The following is a 20,259-nucleotide window of genomic DNA, read 5'->3' as shown; positions in this document are numbered from 1 at the left end:
CCTTCAGTAGGTTTCAGTTAATAAGAAAAAGGCTGAACAGGCAATAAAAGCCTTCTTGCTGATATTGGTCATTCTTGATTGAAGGTGATGGATAATACAGGAGTTGATAAGCAAGTCACCAGAACCTCCCTGAACCAGGGTTGAGGAATAGCCCAGCATAAGCTTCCCAGATGGAAGGAAATCCAGAAAGAATCCTGCTGTAGAAAAAGAAGAGTACTAATAAGAGACAAAAATCTGCTCAGTTGGCAACCAATGTAGTGAAAAATAAGGAAACAAATGCCAGGTAGCACATACATCTCAAGGTTATACCTCCTTGTTCCTGATCCAAGAAGGAAATGGCATCAGAGAAAAAAGCTTAGCACCATGTTGGATTGGAAAATTCCAGCAACAACTATTGGAAACAAAAACTTCCTAGATAGGCTTACGTTTAATTCTAGTCATGCCTATATCTTCAGTGACATGGCATAATTGAGGTAGAAGAAGATAAACCCCATGCTTGACATCCACTAAACCTCCATGCCTTAATTGCTTCTTCCTGGGTACACTCCATGCTAGCTGTGAAACACCCATCTGGGTGACTACAGCCGTGGAAATGCCGACACTGTTCATGCAGAATAGTGGGAGATACCTTCCCACATGCTGATTGATTGATTGATTGATTATAATGCTTATATAGCGCATACTGTCACCCTACGGGTATCCTGGCGCTTCAGACTAGGAAAATTGACCAGAGTGGAATAGGTCGGAGCAGAAAGACAGGGAGACAGAAGGTTAAACCCTAGGAAAGAGCCAGGTTTTTAGACTCCTACAAAACTCTATCAGAGAATCAGTTTGTCTGAGGTTCAGGGGTAATTCGTTCCATAGGCGGGCACCAGCCACATTAAATGCCCTCCCTCCCGACTTGGAGCGTTTGAACCTGGAAACCGTCAATAGACTGGCGCTAGAGGAGCGAAGCTGCCTCTTAGGCTGGTACCATGTAAACTTTTCCTGAGTGAGTAGACCTGAGAAGATCTGACGTATCACACACTGAGCGCAAAGACCCAATATTTGCTGTTTCCTCAAAGGACGGTGAGCCCGGCTAACACACTTTGGTGAGTTTCGAGAACAGATATAATATTAACATATTTAACTCTGAATATGAAGCTTCTACATATTTCTGGAATGCCCATCCTCCTGCTTTCCTCGCTTTCCTACTTGGTCCACACATCAGAAAACAGCAGAATGTTTTTCTATTTACTTAACCTCGATGTATATGTTAAGCTGAGATTCGCAAATTATCTTTAATTCGTACTGTGTTACTTGTTGACCCAGGTTGTTCTTAATGGTTTGATTGGACATGTTTTTACCGAAAAAGCTTTATTGTTTTGTCTTTGTCTGATCAGCATGAATATTTCAAATATATAAATTTGGAGCATCACGTGCTCCTTATGTCGAATTATTGTAGCCCCAGAGCGCCTTGTTACTCAGAGGAGTATTCGTCCTGTGAGATTTGAAGGGGTACAGCTTGAGCCATCATGCCTCAAAACCGGGGTAGTCAAAGACAGGTGAACTGGGGAGCCCACCCACTTTGACTTTGCTATATGGCCGGACTGATGCGTCAATTTAATAAAAAGTCCCCTTCAAGAACATTTAATATTAACACTCTGGCAGGAGCGGCTCTAGGCTCATGGCGGCCCTGGGCAGGGAGCGTAGGCAAGGGGCCCCGGAAGAGGGGGTCTGGGCGGGGCGGGGCGGAGTGCGGAGGCCAGTGAAGAGGGCAGGGTGTTTGGAAGTGGAACAGAGCCGGAGGCCGCCAAATCCCTGCCAGGGGCCGCCACGCATATATGTATCAATCCTTAGAGGATTATTATATTAAGGATATATATTGGCGTGGTGGCCCCTGGGGTTTGGTGCCCTGTGCAGGTGCGCAGCTTGCACATGCCTAAGGCCGCCCATGACTCTGGTTACAGTGTACACACCTTTTCTAGCTCCGTGTTTTTTTGGCGTTTAAAGAAAAACAGTACATTATATTTGGAAGCCACTGGTGTTTAAAAAAATATTATGTCACACATATGTGATTTAAATTGGTGTGATCTTCAGCAGCAAGCTGCCTTTAGTTAGGTCCATAAGCAGCAGAGCCACCCGGTTCCTATTGATTACGATTGGAATCTTTGTTTACATTTCCCAACATTTGTGTTTACTATGGATTTTATTGACATGAACAGTTAGATGTGACAAGTACTGAATTCGATTTTCAAAATGGCTGTCACCCATGATATTGATTGTGCTGGTGGAGTACACAACATGCTTCGCTTACATTACTGTCAAGCTCACATACCTAGTCTCACCCCCCCCCCCGCCCCCACACACACACACACACACTCCCACCCTTCCCTAATTAGAAGAGGTTAAGATTCTTTAGGAGTCAGACTTTTTTAGACATTGATATTCGAATGTTATGAAACTGTTGCTCACCTCCAGGTATTCCAAAATGTATATACGGTTACAGAAGTTTGAAAAAAATGGCTGTCTAGCAGAATAGGGTCAGTTTCACTACATATGTACCATTCTGTCTCGGTCTTCTAAATCTGATTGATACCGTAAATCACTGTTTTGTGTTTCAGAGTTTGATATGGGTTAGTATTCTTTCCAAAATGGTTGGAGGCCATGTTGGAAGCATGCCTCTACCCCTGGGTATCCATTAAAGAGCGTTTGCCAGACATCTGTTTCATTTTACATAGTTTGAAGTACTGCGCATGTGCACAGTAGCTCAGCACTTTGGTGCTGTGTAAAGAACATGCTGTCATTGAACTTCACGTAAAGACCTTCTCCAGAGTTTGTTGCGGATTAAATTGAAACTGCCCGAGGAGGGTAGGGTGATCTCATGACGCTTATTTTGGGCCTCTGCGTCACACTATGTTACTATACCAGGGCGCAGAAGCTTTACGGTGTCCACAATAACCGTCACCGCAGCACAGGGGAATGGCACCCGCCTGCCAACAATCCTAGCGAGCAGAGGAGTCCACCTGGCGGAACATGTAGGGCATGAACACATGCCAAACGATGTGAGAAGTGCACGTGTGCCAAAGAAGGAAGCCACTTGTAAGATTGTGCCTCTGATCTGCCACAAACCTGATTATTCAGTCTTCACTCGCCTTTGCTGGTGCATGAAAAAACTGCTGTCACTTCACAATACAATTTTATTTCCCTTTTTTAGGATTTTTGGGGTCATTGTGCACTGCCCTATTTGCATCGTATGCAATCCAAGGAAAGCCCCTGGCGCAGTGGGGACGCGAGATGCTGAAGGTGGTACCAATGGCCGAAGAGTACTGCAAGAAGACCATTCGACACATGGCAGGTAATCTTAACAAAACTACTTGAACACAAATAAGCAAAGCCCATGTAGTAAGCATTCTGTTCAAGTTTGGCAGCAAGTCCTGCAATGTCTGCATGGAATATCTCACCCTCAAGAACATCCCTGGGAAGATAATCCCAGTTCCCTGTCCACTCAACTCTCAACCTGGCCATCTAATGTTAGGCTAACTCATATTGGACACATTATTGCATGCTCTTTAAGAAACTATTCTCTCTTCTCTCTGTGTAAAAGGACTTCACTCCGCCCCCTCCTGGTGGAATTTACCAAACAGGAGCGTTGTTAGACACATTGTTATGATGGCCCAGCTAGGCCTGAGTACCACTGATCCTGATTGGTTGGTGTACAGGCGCAGCAGCTCCTACCTGCCACTGGGACTCCTGTGCATGTGCCATATCATTATATAAAACCTGCGTCCCCACGTGTCTTTAGATAACGGTGTGGATCACCATTTGTCGTCGCCAGTGTTAAAAAGGTAATTCCTTCAAGGATGAGGTGTCGACGCAAGTCCCAAATCGCAGTGGTCGTTTGTAGTGTGCGTGTCAGGAAGAGCAGCCCAGTCACCTATACAGCTCTACCTCTCTAAACCCCTTCAAATGTCAACATTCCTAGAGCCAGCATACACTCTAGAATACACTGATGCTAGTACACATTACCACACCATCGTCATGACCTCAGTGGTCGCACTGCAGCTGTGCAGCTGAACTAACTGCTCTGCCTCAAGGCAGGCTGCTTTTCTCAGTAGTTTTATTATGTGTGACATGACCATGTTTGTCGTGCATTTATGTTTCTATGTCTTGCGTATGAAACTTTGAGTGACCCTTTACCACATGCCAAATGAAGCAATGGGACCTATGTCTTATCGTTATCTACAGACATTGACTTTTTTTTACAATGCTGTGCTCTCACCAAATACTAATTTTAAAGTCCAAATAAAATGATTCTGTCTCCCTGGTCTCCTTTTCTGTCTCTGTTACATCAATCAATTTCAAGGCTTTATTCGACAGCATGTCATAAAAGCAAGATAACATCCTATCACAACCATTATAAATACTACATTGCAAAAGAAATTACAATGTTAAAAAGTTATTAAATCTTTGTAGCTGTCATTTGTAGAGTTAAAAAGTTTTTTAAAAGACGATTTTAAAAATGGCTAAGATGTATACATAAAACAAGATCAATCATATGTTTTTAGAGGTCTTACAGTTCATTAGCTAACTTCTGGAGAGTTTAAAGTGCGAGTGCGTATGATCCAAGCCCACCATAAAGTAAAAAGTAAAGTCCACATTTGTAAAGCGCACAATCACCCGTAAGGGTCTCTAGGCGCTGGGGGGCCGTCGGGAAGATTAAGCGAGCTATTGCCCAGAGTCACATGGTGCTGGGCTAACCTGCCGCCGGAGCCGGGGATCGAACCGTGGTCCCCAGATTCCAGCGTCAGTCGCCCTGGCCGCGGCGCCACACCATAAAAATTTAGCAACAGCAATCGCTATACACGGGGAACAGTCAGTCTCTAATATCCTCAGAGCCTCGATATACCTCCGGGTGCCCAGGTTGGTACACGTTGGTTTTAGCCACTTACGACGGGGGCTTGTGTAAAGAGGGCATACAAACAGCATATGGGCTACATTCTCAGTCAAGTCTTTACAGTTATGACATTTGTCATCCCGGATTGCTGACCATCACATTCACATGAGCTCTAGCCTCCATTTCTCAGGCACCACACCCATCAGGTACTTTTTGTCTTGCATATGACTTGTGCTCTCTTCATCATCCTTATTCTGGAATTATAGGTTCAGCTCTTGCTTAAGTACACTTTATCCACCCCAACATCCTGAAATTTCTCCTATATGTTATCCAGGTATGCCTGCATTCCCATCTCTTCTGATACTTGCGGTACGTTTGCTCCTGCACCTTTCACTTACTTTCTTCTGCAGTCTTTCCTCCGATACTCCTTTCTCCTACACTACTCAGCTAACTCTCTGCGTCACCCTTAGGTAATTTATGACATCGCCATTTTGCAGTAATTTACGTTTCCCCAATTATTTTTGCATTCACCTCCTCTCAGACACCTTTCTTTAGCCCTCCAGTGATACTCTCTGCTAGGCTCCTCTAAGACCATCATTCCTCAAAGGGTCTCGCTCTGATGTCCCAGTAACCTGTGCTCCACGCTTCCACCCTATGAGGTTCCCATCTTCAGCACCCGCAGGTACCTTCCAACCCCCAGGCACTTTTCTGCACCTTCTTCCTAATGGTCTCCTTACCCCTCTGTATTCTTCTCCACTATACCACCTCAGGCACCCTGCTTCCTTTCACATACTTATTGTGACATCCAAATCTGGTATTCTCTGTTACATCCCTCTCGTGCACTCTCACTTGCTCACTGTACTTACAGGTACTTTAGAGGTACCAATTTTTCCTTATCATACAGTCTATAATAATAATAATAATAATAATTATTATTATTATTATTATGTATTGTTCAGTTAGTTAAAACCATAACAATATCACATACACTATAAGAAAAAGAAAAAATAGCATAAAAGTTAAATTATTCTACAAACGTGATAAAATATACATGATTGTAAAAGTATTCTTCAGGTTTTATCATTGAGCTGTTTTAGCTTTCAGTTCTTGTTCATGAATGTGTAAAAACTCAATCAATTGTAAGTTCATTTGGGAATTGGTAGAATCAAGTCCTCTTATAATAGCGGTTCTATGCGATTTTATGCCTCTGTCCAGTCTTTTCCACCATTACACACTGAAATAAAAAGATAAAGGTCAATTTCAATCTCTTCCCATATATCAAGTATTGTGCTCTCTTTACTGCCTCGGGTTCAGGTCTAGAATGATAGGGTGGCAGCAATATTATGCTAGTGTTTCCTATCTAGGTCCCAGACAGATGATGACCCCAGAGAGACTAATAGCACGTAAGTCCTCGCACCTAGAATCCTTTGGTTGAGATCCTGGTATCCCAGGTTTGATGGTTGTTAAGCTTAAGAATTAGGGGTGATCGGGGAAAACCCACTGGTTAAGCAACATGTCATGTCCATGTTTTGTGCAAGCTCCCTACACTATGTTAGGAGATGAACCTGATCTAGTATGCAAGTGGTTCTATAAGGAAGATGCCTTTTAGGGATGAGCAGGAGTAGAAAGAGATTTCCAACATTTGATACACAGAGAGACCTGTGCCAGTGAGATCAAATTCAAGGCTCCCAATCTATCATTTCCCCTGATACAGTCCTGCTTACTTCCTGAGGCTTCCGCATCTTGTTCTTCTCCGAGTCCATCAGCAACAAATAAAGGAGTCTATGATGTCACTGTTGTTAAAGGGCGCATGATGTCACTTCTGCTACTATTGACATTTTAATGAATTCACATCCATGTTAATGGGAATTTTGATCAAATAATGTTGAAACTTGAGAATCCTGTATAGACGGGTAAAGGGATTTGGGACTCTCTTTTTATCCGGTGGGAACATATCAGTTCACAGGGCGTAAATCTGGTCATCTTGTCTTTGGATACATGAACATCCGAAGAAGACATCAGATCTTGGGTTGGTTCTTCTATGGTTATGCACCTGAAATGAGAGAATCGGGCTTCATTGTTACAACTCACCAATGTGAGTCACAGGTCTTTGCAAGGAATTCCCTCTTGCAGAAGTCACTGCTCCACACTTCCCAGTGGGATGACCCAAAATGATGAGGTCCCCATGCAAAACAGAGTGAGGAGTCCCTTAGATTCCAGCTTCCTTCGATGTAGGGGCCATCTGGCAGCGTTCTCCACTCAACGAGGCCACCTCACTCATAGAGAAATGCCAGGGACAAGCGAGGTTCTCCCAAATAATGGAGGCACTTATGTTACAGGGGTAATTGATTACTATGTAACACCTCCGATGCTACCGTGTGACCTCAGCTAATGGTTGATTTTAGTTTTCCATAGATTTTTAGTAAAGTGTTTCAAAGAGCATGGTAAAAAGGTAGCCAACTTTGCCTGCTATCCCCCTTCAACACTGTCCTCTAGTCCCAGTGCTTTCCTCTAACAGCCTAACTTTTACATCGAAACGTCCAGGGGCATATTATCAAGGAACAGCGTTAAAATCATCGCCGGTTTAGCGGCAATAATGGGCTTGATAATATGCCCTTGAGAATTCCAATAGAAGCCCATGTTCTGGTGTTAACATGGGCTTCTATTGGAATTCTCTACGGCATATTATCAAGCCCCTTATCCCCGTTTTAGCAGCAGTTTCCTGCCACTAAAGCGGCGATAATTTTAATGCCATTCCTTGATAATATGCTCCCGAGTCACTTTTAGTAATCGCACAATAAAGACATTTTTACTCACAATCGATTCAACTGGTTAGTAGGATTTTTTTCACCCGTTTCTTGAAAGCAATATAAGGGGTTGTTCTTCTGAATCCTGGTGTGAAGTTTTTCCAGATTCTTAAACAAACACTAGGGAAGGATTGGACACAAGCTTTTTTATTTATTGCTTTGCAGATTAAAAGAAAATATAGACTGTCACCTATCCCTTTACAACATGCAGTTAATACCAATTCACAACGCTAATTGTAAATTTTACCTTCTTTTTATGCATTTAGAGTATCAGGAACACTGGTTCTATTTTGAAGCTAAGTGGCAGTTTTATTTGGAGGAGCGGGAAATCGCAGAGGATATCCAGAATAAGCCCTGCTTTCCAGATAAATATGATGCAGAAGAAAGAGACAAGGTATGTCTAGAGAGTGTTTTCATTTAAACATTAAACTGTCAACCTTAGAAAATGCTACATGTACCCACAACCACTGGAAATAATTATTTTTCGTCGTCAGTGCTGTGACAGTTCACGCTTCAGTTTTCACTTGCTCCTATGTTTCATCCGCATCTCAGGCTGGAGTTCCACTCCGAAGCAGTCTCTGTCTCATCACCATTTTTAAGGGTGTTGGACTCAGAGAGGTTAGTTAGCTAGGGCTTGTGGCCGGGGCAAGTGTTCCCCGTTTCCTATACCCGTCTGCAGCTTTTGCATCGCTTACAGTGCACAACTTGGCCGTTATCCTCAATCCTCCCACGAGCTGGTCTGTCTCCTTGTTGGCAACATCAACACCTCCAGGTATGCCTGTAAGTAGTCTCCCTCCTACCTTGACCAAAAAAAGATACAATCAGCAACAACATGAGGAACATATTACTATCCACACCTGCCCCATCAAAGCCCCCAAACTTGTCAAACTCATTCAAAAACCTCTGGCCCACCAATACTCTCCAGCGGGGGTGGAAGTGGAGAAAACTACAATCTGTTTCCCTGGTGCGTAGTGAATAGAGAAGGAGGGCTAACCCCCCCCCCCCCCTCACCCCGCTAACGTATCCCTGAACCCCCCTCCAGGTGGGTCGCAGTAGCATGCCTGAACATCCCAGGTAGAGTTCTTGCCATCTACTTTCTGCTCAGCAACCCTTGGCTTAGTGAGCAGTAGTAAGATAGTAGATATTACCTTGCCATAGTGCCAAGCACATCTTAGAAGAGCAAGGATAAACATTGAAGGGCAACGGAATCACAGTTTCTGAAAATGCAAACATTTTAGCAGCAAACTTTGAGTGAACAACTCTCTCCATCTATGTAATTCCACCTGCTGCCGTAGTTGAGGACCAACTCAATGACCGATCGACCTAGTCAAAGCCATCAACAAATATAGCTGTATACAAGTGTGTGATCCTTCATTGTTCAATTTGTATCCCTTCGGAATGGCAGTCTCTAGACCAGGGTTCTCCAATTTCAGTCCTGGAGGGCCAATCCATGCCAGATTTTTAGCATATCCCCATTTAGATAAATGTAGTTATGTTAAAAATATGGCATGGATCTGGCCCTCCAGGACTGACTTTAGAGAACCCTGCTCCAGACAATCAGCGGTGTCCTACATCAGCCAGCCCACCAAGCAACATAACAGCCTCCATCTGTTATGGTCAAAACTGGAAAGGGCAGGCTCTCTGACGTGTCACAAAGTGACCCTCAAGATCCAAGACACTCTTCTTCACTGGTGACATCGACTATCAGATCATCATTTACATCAGCAAATGCTATTTAATGGAATTTGTAGGATTTTTTTTATTATGCATACTATTTGAAATTTGACTTAAAAAACAATGTCCTTTGACCAACGATGTTTACATGAATGTTTTTGTTTGTTTCTTTTTTACTATAATATACTTTGGCCCCTGCCCAAGCACCTGTCACTTGTCGCCCAGGCTGGAGGGTGAGACATTCTGCCATTTCACGTAAATGCTGGCTTTGCAATATGACCCTGGACTTCGCAGAGTGCAGCTTTTGATCATGGTCTATGAGCTTAGGGAACGGACCAGTTTTTGCTGAAGGCACACCTTGTGTCTGGGGATCTTAATTCAGAGCCCAATTGGTAGGTCTTCTGCTAAGCTTGGTGGGCTCCAGCTGCTGAGCATGGGGTTTGCCTACACCCTGCTGCAAGTCCCCCATGCTCTAACAGTATAGCTTTTGGTCATGGCCTTCTCTGTCTTGGCTCAGCGCATTGCCTTCTGCTGAAGTCCGTGCAACATGCCTAGTCCTCTTCTCTCAGAGATTTCAGGGTAAAGTATTTAACTGCGACAGCTGGCGCCGGACACAAGCCATGACTTTTAACTGCGACCCCTTTACCTGGAGTCCTACAGGCAGTGCCCAGAAAGCTATGTATGTACTGCGGGGCCTCCCTTAATTTTAGAATTTGGAATCACATAAAAGTGATTTGTTTTAGAGTATGCACTGTACACTTTGTACTGTATACAGTACAGCTCATTCATTTATGATATATAACATCTTTTCAGACTCCCCAGGATATAGCGGCATGGATTAGCAAATTTAGTGGCACAAATATGGAAATTTAGCGGCACAAATATGGAAATTTAGAGGCATTTTACGGCACTTTATTTTGCAATTTATGCCTCCGGAGCCCACCGCACACTGGGCATGCGGCGTGCCCCTCCTGGCATTTAAAAAAAAATGGTTGTTTGGCCTATTACAGATAGCAAGAGAGGGAAAACACAGAAGGTGGATAGAAAGCGGAAGAGAATGACGGAAAAAACGTCAGAAATGGAGAAAGTAGAAACCTGCAAGAGTGAGACAAAAGGGAAGGGAGTGTCTGGTACTGGATTAAAGAGGCCTGAGGATAATTCAAAGCTACACACCTTTGATATTCGGTGCGCTGACATTTAATTGCAATGGCCAAGGACTTCTGAGCTGAGCTTTGAGCACCGACACTCATTCAGTTACAAATTAACCACTCCTGCTGCCCTAAATGGTCAGTTACCATTAAATATATTTGATGAATAGTCTTGTCTGCTGACATTCAGAAGTGCTATTCCATACATCAAGTGCTATACGCTTGATGTATGGAATAGTTCTTAGTGGATGTCAAGAGCTTAGAACATTTATAAGATACTTTTACTGTGCTGCTGCATCCATGCCATTCTAGTGCATTCCCGTGCATCCGCATTCATTCATATGACTTTTTTTTAGCTCAAAAGCCGAATAAAGTTTATATTGATTGATTGATTGATTGATTGATTGACTCCATGGTGCATTACACCTTTGAGCAGATGTCCCTAAGCAGAGCTGCTTCACAAATGATGGGCTCTCTAGAGTCAAGCACCACAGAAAATGTGTTTTATAAATCTTGTAAGTGGGTGACAGCCACAGAGAGCTATTACATTTCCAAAACCGTTTTTTTGTGGTGCAGGATCTAACAGAGGTGCAGTTTGTGATGTGTCCCCACTCACAGGATTCCTCCTGGGTTGCATGGCGGAATATCGACATTCCAAAATATTGTAGGCAAAATACCGACTAGCACTACATCATGAATGTAAACATAGGTAGGAAGGTATAGATTTACTATCCTTAGCTGCACATCTATGTACCTTGAGACATATATATATAGGATAATGTCTGCGGAGGAGTTCCGTGTGAGGGAGGAGGAAGCGGAACAGTTGTTCAATCAGGTCATCACGTCAGGCAGCAGTGTTAATATAACAGCACCTAACATTGAGACTCAAGAAGACTCAGACATCAAATCATTATATAAGGCGCTAGAAAAGCAAAAACGCCTAGAAGTCACGAAATGGTGGGAATATTTCAAAATATACAGATGTCAAACGTGTACCAAGGGGTTTGAGAATAATGCTCGCTCTGAGCTTTGAAAACCCGAACCCTCTAATGTTAAAGGAATGGGGCCAAAGCAAACTGGCGGCCTCTATGAACATAGTACACATTCTGATTAAATATGCTGCCATCGACAGGGATGCAATGTTGACCACAATTGATAAAATTCAAGAGCAAATTAATTCAATGGAAGAAACCGAAGCCGCCAAAAAATTAAAAGAAGCAATGCATGATAGACTTAAGAAACAGGGGGAGGAGCCAAGCTCGCGAGCGTAATGGTCGCCTTTTAGCTCGGCTCCGTCGGCCCTCCGGCCTGATCGTATATCCTGTAATGTATCCTGCCCGGACACGACACATTATCGAAGAATTGGGAACATAATACTTCGCTTGTACTCACCGTTTGGCCCGTAGGCTCCGACGCGCAGCGGTTCCGAAGTTGTGCCCCCCGAAAGACCGGGGCCTCCGTGGCACCTGGACCGGGACCTAGCCTGTGGGATCCGCCCTGGTGTCGTTGTGACTGTCGGCCCCGGTCGAGAGAGTGAACCAATGGTGAGAGCCGTTGTGCGAACGTCCCGGTGATCCTGAGCCGGGCCTGCCCTGGTGGCCGTGAGGCTGATGCGGGGTGAGATGCACCGGGGACTGATTATGTGAAGGGGTCCCCCCCCCGCCGCTGCTGCGTCAGGCGACCCTGGACCCTCGTGCCCGGACTCTGCTTGTGGAGGGCGCCGGTGTTCATATAAGCGGAGATCCGCACTGGGCGGACATCCTTTCTGCACCAAGGCTGCCATTGCTGGGAACCCCCGGAGCTCTGTAAAGTCCTACATTTTTGAACAGTTTTGAGTGTCGCGGAGGGTGGAGACGGGGCCGACTTCACGAAATGGCTGCCGACCCTCTGGAACGTGGATCGCCTCGTGGCGGCGGACTTGTGTTGCCGGATTGCGCGGGGGCCCGGACTTGTGTGTGTGAGCCTACAGTCGGAGATATCCTTGATACCCTGAGATCCCTGCGCGCATCCCTGGCCCCCGATGCCCCTGTACGCTCGCCACGGTCCGCCGCTATCTTGGGCGGACGCTTCTTCCTGCTCCCCTCTGGTCCCAGGGACTCCATTGCCTCGCCCCCCTCGGCTGTTGCAAGTGTTGCTACTGCTATTCGTCGGCCGTTCTGTGGGCCAGTGGCTTTGGAACTTCCTGTTTCTCGAAGTTTTGAGTCCGGGGACTTGGACATTGTGCCGGGGCCCTGTTCGGCTTGGATGCTTAGGAATAATGGTGGACTGCTGCCTACCTCTTCATTGATGGCTTCGCATTTTTATATTGCAGGGAACCTCCCGCGTTTCCAAACGGCGAAATTGAACTCCTGTTTTTCATCACCCGTGCTGTTGTCGCTGATACATTTAAACTCTCTACTTGGACTTTTGCTCACCTGCGGACCGATTGACCCCCCTTGTCTACATCGTTATCATAATTTTTTTCACTTGTGTGCTTGCCTTGCATCGAGTAGCTCATTTCACATTGTCATGTGGTGGGTGGGATTTGTGGTTCGGAAGGGATTGGGGTGATGTGCACGACTCCCGGTGGCTTATTGGTGTACGAATTGGTGGTTCAGTTGCTTGTATGCATAGCACGGTGGGAGGGTCCCTCTTCTGTAAGTTTTATGGCGCTTGAGATCGTGCCGTCCTGGTCTGTTTATGCTGCGATTGTCTGGTTGGGCGGAGGGCTGCGGCCGACCGTATTTGTTTCTACCCTAATGCTCCTCCCTCCCATGTTTTCCTATATGTTTCTGTTCTTTTTGTCTCGTTCTTCTTTCTTTCCTTCTCCTACTGCATTTCGGGTTCTGGTTTAGGGCGACAGGCACGCTGTCTGAAGGGCAGGCCATAGCCTTCTACAGGGGTGCAGGGTGGGGTGGGTGGGTTGGGTTCTATTTGTTGTTTCTTTTTTCTCAGTTCTATGGCCCTTTTGTATCTCTTTATAGGAATGCCGCGTCTGTTTTGGCCTTACGTGGTATGATTGGGGTGGGGTCTGTAGCATCGTTGATCCTCCTCTTATGGTTCTGCTGTTTTCCATATCGACTACCGTGCCCTCCTTGTTGCTACTACTCCTGCTCTCTCCTGTAATCCCCGCCGCGGGACGCCTGCTTCGGCATGGTGTTCATTCTTTTGTTTCTGCTTTTTAATTTCCTTTTTTTCTCTCTTTCCCACCTTGTCCTCCTCCTTCCCCCCCCTCTTTCCTTCCCATCCTTTTTACCCGAGGTCATTATGACGGGTTAGTCTTGATGTGATGTCTATCCGATCCCTTTGTTCTGGCTCAGCTGTGCTATTGGGTGGTGGGCATGCAAAGTTGATAGTGACCGCGTATCGATTATGTCTACTGTATCCCTTTCTACCTATGTGTACTGTGTTGCCTCTCCTGTATTGCGGCCCCGTACCCCCTTATTGTTGCTGAGGGTTGGTTTTGGGAATTCGGACTCCTCTATATTGAAACTGAGCCTGTCGTACTCCTTATCCCCATATTATAAAATTAACCTTCTCTGCTCCTGTTTATTGGCCATCTGGTTCTTCTGTGTTTTTCCCTTTCTGAGATTGCATTGCTTATGCTCCTTGATGATTGATTCTATATTGCTTGCCCTGGAACTTTTGACTGCTTTTCGCATTGTGGCCGGCCGATTTGGTTGTAGGCCTACATTTGTATATCCTTTTGACACGAATAAAGGTTTAAAAAAAAAAAAAGAAAAAAGAAACACGCAGACAAAATTAAAGCAAGTTAAAGCAAGGAAAGTCAGCAGATTTGCACGAGATGCAGCGGAGTACGCATATGGTCAGATATTTACTTTTGCGCGTAAATATAATGTTACTAAACGCCAGCAGTTCAGGGGAAAGGGGAATGCAGTGCCAGATTCAATCTCTACAGCTAAATCAACTGAGGCACAAGACCATGCTACTGTAAGCTCCAACTCCGACACAGCGTCAACCTGCAGTGGGTCAATTGGCTCAAATGAAGATTTAACTGCAACTGGCCTTCCTATGCCCATTTTCGATATTGATGAAGAGCTTGGTTTTTTAGTAGCCGAAAGACTGCGCACACTGAGACCGCGTCAAAAAAATGCAGCAACACCCGCAGAAATAAAAAAAGACGCGAAAGGAGAAGAAAACACAAACAAAGGGGGACAGAGCAAAAAAACAAACCAATCTTGGAAAAAGAGGAAGTAGAAAAGGGGAGATCCATTGTGAACCTATCGGATGTAATCCTCACAAAAGCGGAACAGCAACTTTTGGTGCTTGGTTTAAACTTCTGCCCCGACCAAAATTTGAAATATGCCTCCACTAGAGTCGATGTGTACCGATATATTCGCAAATTGAAGCTGAAAAAATTCTTTGCGCTACAGAAATTAAAGTCTACTATTGGTACTGAAGACAACAATAGCACCAACAATACTGATAATGAACCTCAATTATCAGTATGTGACGTACCAGTTTTTCTTGATATGCATGACCTCAACCGTGCAACAAACTCTCAAATAATGGGTGGTGATGGTGATGCAAGCACACAAAAAAGATCAGAAAAAATCAATATGACTCAAAAAGGTGCTGGTATCACGCCATTCAAAGGTAAATCAGATTTCGTGCCTATCATGACTAAAGATGCGGTGGATGTTTTCCAAGATTGCATTATTGCAGAGATCAAAGAGTTGTACAAAAAAATCAACAATCAAAAGAAAAAGAAGTACAATGTGCAAAAGGCCAAATACTTTGAACTTATGAAAAAGCTAAAAGATAACCCCAATATAGTAGTAAAAACTGCAGACAAAGGGGGTAACATCGTTAGTTGGCCCAAATCGGATTATTCTACAGAGGCACAAAGGCAGCTACAAGACCCTGCTTGCTATATTAAATCAACTAACAAAGAGTATTTGAAGGCAAATGAAAGCTTACACAAACTGCTTCTAAAATATCGCAGGGAAGGCCTCATCTCAGCGGACGAATACAAATTTATGTACAATGAACATCCATTCCTGCCAGTCCTCTACCTTATCCCAAAAATTCACAAAGGGACATCGCCTGTTCCCGGCAGGCCCATTATCTCCGCCATAAACAGCTGTGGAGAAAATGTGGGTCAATATATTGATTTTTTCTTACAAAGTTGGGTCAACAACCTTCCCAGTTTTGTCCGGGACACAAGTGACTTCTTAGCAAAAATAGAGGACTTGGATTGGCAAAAAGATATGCTGCGGATTACTCTTAATGTTGAACAATTGTACACGAGTATTGCTCATTCTTGTGGTCTAAATGCAGTCACTTATTTTCTTGGTCAACGACCTGCTGAATTTTATGAACACAATAAGGTGATCCTGGGCTTGATTGAATGGTGTCTGGGTAACAATTACTTTTTATTTGGCAAGGAAATTTGGAGACAGCTGAGAGGTGTGGCTATGGGGGCCTGCTTCTTCCCCAGCTATGCGTGTTTACACGTTGGCTGGTGGGAGGAGCGGGTCCTCAATGTCACACATCAAGCATGGGTACGGGAGAAAATTGTAAAGCATCTCCGCTATATTGATGACATTTTTATAGTTTGGCAAGGGGATGAAAATGAAGCACGTATATTCATTGATGAGATCAACCACAACCCCCTTAATCTGAAATTTACTTCCAGCATAAGTGCCAAACAAGCGGAATTTCTGGATGTCAAAATATATATCGATGACAATAAGCGGATACAAACCACCCTACATAGAAAGGCCACGGCAGGCAATACCACACTCCATGCCTCCAGTCTCCATCCCAGGCATACTATCCACAGCATACCTTATGGAGAAATCCTAAGGCTAAAAAGAATATGTAGTTCTACTGAGGACTTTGATAAATGTGTCGCTGAGCTAAAACACCGAATGAAGGCCCGTGGATACTCAGACCGAGTGTTCAATCAAGCATTCATCAAAGCTGAAAGTCGCTCTAGAGCCAGTCTACTCTCAGAAACCACAAATAATAACGATATGGCCACTGACTGTGCCAGCGTAAATAGCTTAGACTGTCCCAGGTTCATAACAGATTACAGCAGTCAGGAGACCAAAATTAGACAAATAATCAACCGGAACTGGTCTACTGTCCTGACAGACACTGTTTTGGGATACATGTTACCAAACAAACCTTTGGTCACTTTCAGGCGGGCACAGAGTATGGGTGCAGTTCTGGACCAAAGTAGTCCAGAACTACAACTAAAACCTAATTGGTTATTACCAGCAGGGTTCCGAAAATGCTCAACTTGCAGAGCGTGCATGTTTGGAATTAATAAAACACATTACAGAACCCCATTTTCCACCGCTGAAATTCCGATTAGAGGCAGCCATACCTGCAAGACGGAATATGCAGTATATGTCCTGACGTGCACTTGTGGCCTTAATTATATAGGCAGTACAAAACAGCAAGTGCACGTCAGGATTCTTCAGCATATCCGCGCCATCTTACATTGTGATCAGGCATACCCAGTGGCTCGCCACTTTGAGAGCATACACAATAAAGATATTAATTGCCTCTTATATTATGTGGTGGCATCTGTCCCTAAACTCAGAAGGGGAGGCAACCGCGAGCTCAAATTAAGGCGGCTTGAGTCGAGCTTGATCCTCGAGATTGACAGCAAGTGGCCCAAAGGGCTAAATAATACTGAGGATTTGCGCCACTTTCTTTAGAGACTCGCTTCTGTAATTAAAGCCCGGGTGGTCAAGACATCTTACCTGCATCCCACTTGCTCCCTAGATATGTCAGGTTCCCTGTGATCTAGGGAGATGGTTAATGTTTCAGTCTTCAGTCTACATATTATTGTGTTTATGTATAACAGTAGAAGTGGTTAGTCAAGTTCCTTGTTAGCCACCCCAATGATAATTCTATCATTTCTGCTTCCTCATGCACATAGCAATTAATTGATTTTGTATATATGTATTTATTAATTCTAGATGTGTGATCTTTTCAGCACTTTTTTTACACAGGGTGTTTTTACTATATAAAAAAATCTTTTATATGATGAAGTATTTATACCAGTATCAAATGTTTTAATATATGCTTTTAATATAACATATGTAAGGTAAATATTTTCCTTCAATGTCATAACTAGCATTTATGCATTACATACACAGGTTACTATCACCATGCTCTTCTAGCACTTTTTCCTCTCTCTCTTACCGCATTTTTGCACACAATATAATCACTCCACGAATTACAGACTGTGATTCAATGATTCTTGTAATTTGCACTTCCAATTTTACCCGCTTCCCCAATATGTACAGGTCGCTATTTTGTACATGGCATAATGTTTCTAAAGGAATTTATCCTTGAATATTTATTGAAACGACACAAGATAGATGGTTTTTAATTGAAAATGTTTTTTTAATTATTTCCATCATTCTAAGTTATTTTTTACTGTAAAGTAACTTATTTTGTGTATTTGCACATGTCTTTAGCGATACCATAGAGTGTTTTCTCTATTGCTATGATCATGTGACCTGTTTGAAAATTGGCGGGGAGGCGGGCTTCACTGCATTATAAAAACAAAAGAATATCTTTGGGTCATTGCATGTGAACAAGGGCTCTTGGAGCCCGAAACGCGTCTTGCCCTCTTGCTACCAACCTTTCCTGCAATAAAGACCAACCTGTGAATTGTGAGCTGTGGTCCGTCTCCTGTTTGCTTCGCTAGTCCTGGGTTGCGCTGGGATTGGAAGTGGCGTTCCTAGGAGTCTGCGCATATATATATATATATATATATATTTTGAGTGATTGTATTATACCTAATCATATACTGTATATAAATGAACTGGATCAGGAACTTGGTTTTTTGTAGTATGCGTATTTGCACTATGCTATATTTGCACGTATTGATGCACTTTAGAAAGCACAGTTTGCACTTTAAAACAAAGCACTTAGCACTTTATAGTAATTGAACTATTTCACCGAGGTACCTGAAGCCGGTAGAGAAACTGAAGATCATGTCTGTAAATATACATTTGTAATGATTAGGGGGTCATCATTGGTGTATATATTTACTTGTAAATAGGACTTTTTAGACGGGGGTGATCAGTCAAGATGTGTATTTTACAATAATAACCCTCTTTCCTTTTCATGTCTTCTCTCATAGTCATTCAATTTAATGTAATCCAGTTTTTATCCTGTTAATATGAGATGGTTTTTAATGTATTTTACATTTATTCAAGAAACATATCGATGCAATATAAATGTTGTATGCGATGCAAAGTATTTCTTCCATGTTTATTACGAAGTTTGCACAGGTGACTTCAGTTAATCACTTGCTATCACTTTAAAAGGTGTACCTAATGAAGTAAACGCTGTCATGTGATCAAGGCTCCGCTGAGCCGAAACGTCGGTGACTCTTTCTGCCGAATAAAACTTTATACACCTCGAGGTCCGTGTCCGGAGTCTGCTTGCTGTGTTGCACGAGCGCGCGAGTTTGGAGACAAACGGTGTACAGGATATATATATATATATATATATATATACCAACACATTTTGCCACGCAGGGAGCCTGACCTTAGCAGGGCGGTCAGTGCATCTGGTGCGAGGCTTCCAGATAATATGTTCCACACTCCTCCTTTACCTTCGAAAGAAGCACACTGACTCTGGAAATGTTGCTTTCGAAATCCTTTATTCATGGAATGACACGGAGGCCAAGAGGCTCACTGTTCCCAACGTTTCTGCTCACCAGAGCCTTGATCACGGGAGGCAGTCTCTCTAACATTTTAAATTGCCCACGTGGTTTTCCTTTTAAACACGCAGGCCACATTCTCTTGCAGAGAAGCGCAGAGGAAAACTTTCACGACTTTTAAATTGCATGCAGAATACTGTTTTCAAACCATGTCTTTCATTTGAGTAATCTGCATGTTTTTTCTCATATTACGTCTGTTCCTTTGCACCAAGAAAAATAAAGTGTCCCTCTCAGCACAGTTCGTTTTTAACATTTCCACTGGTTTTCTTGAAAGCAACATATTCCTGCAGTTAATGGAAATCGTTCCTCCTGCTCCCTTACTTTCCACGCTCCGAAAATCACTTCTCAGGGGGCAAGCAGGTCAGGCTTCAAAAATAAACACACCAACACATTTTGCCACGCAGGGAGCCTGACCTTAGCAGGGCGGTCAGTGCATCTGGTGCGAGGCTTCCAGATAATATGTTCCACACTCCTCCTTTACCTTCGAAAGAAGCACACTGACTCTGGAAATGTGGCCTGCGTGTTTAAAAGGAAAACCACGTGGGCAATTCAAAATGTTAGAGAGACTGCCTCCCGTGATCAAGGCTCTGGTGAGCAGAAACGTTGGGAACAGTGAGCCTCTTGGCCTCCGTGTCATTCCATGAATAAAGGATTTCGAAAGCAACATTTCCAGAGTCAGTGTGCTTCTTTCGAAGGTAAAGGAGGAGTGTGGAACATATATATATATATATATATATATATATATATATACAAATATATATATATATATATATATTACCTACTGGCGGTCGCCAGTAGGTATATATAGTTAGGATTTTTTCTCTATGGGATTTTTGAAAATTCTATGTCTAATAACTTTGGCGTTTGTGGACGGAATTGGCTGAAATTTTCAGGAAAATGGCACATTTTGTTTCTGAGCAGCCCTTGAAAATTTGGGGGGGTTCGTCAAGGGGGGGCCCAGAAAAAAGGGGGGTCCCAAAACGTGTTTTTAACATTGAGTTTTCCATAGGGCGGTTGGCCTCACTTTTAGCCCGAACGGCTGAATGGATTTGCACGAAA

At 43.7% G+C, this 20,259-nt stretch overlaps 1 protein-coding gene across 2 annotated transcripts in view; it reads left to right on the top strand.

The window, feature by feature from the left end:
- The window catches only part of ADPRHL1 (ADP-ribosylhydrolase like 1), a 290,079-nt gene that overhangs the window by 182,343 nt on the left and 87,477 nt on the right, over positions 1 to 20,259 (top strand). For both annotated transcript variants that reach the window (XM_078658054.1, XM_078658053.1), the window contains 2 exons: positions 3,197 to 3,337; positions 7,950 to 8,077. In XM_078658054.1, the coding sequence (XP_078514180.1) occupies positions 3,197 to 3,337; positions 7,950 to 8,077 (269 nt within the window). The remainder of the gene's footprint in view (positions 1 to 3,196; positions 3,338 to 7,949; positions 8,078 to 20,259) is intronic.

This window comes from Lissotriton helveticus, chromosome 8, assembly GCF_964261635.1.
Source record: "Lissotriton helveticus chromosome 8, aLisHel1.1, whole genome shotgun sequence".
NCBI lineage: Eukaryota > Metazoa > Chordata > Amphibia > Caudata > Salamandridae > Lissotriton > Lissotriton helveticus.
This window is presented reverse-complemented; position numbering and strand designations above follow the sequence as displayed.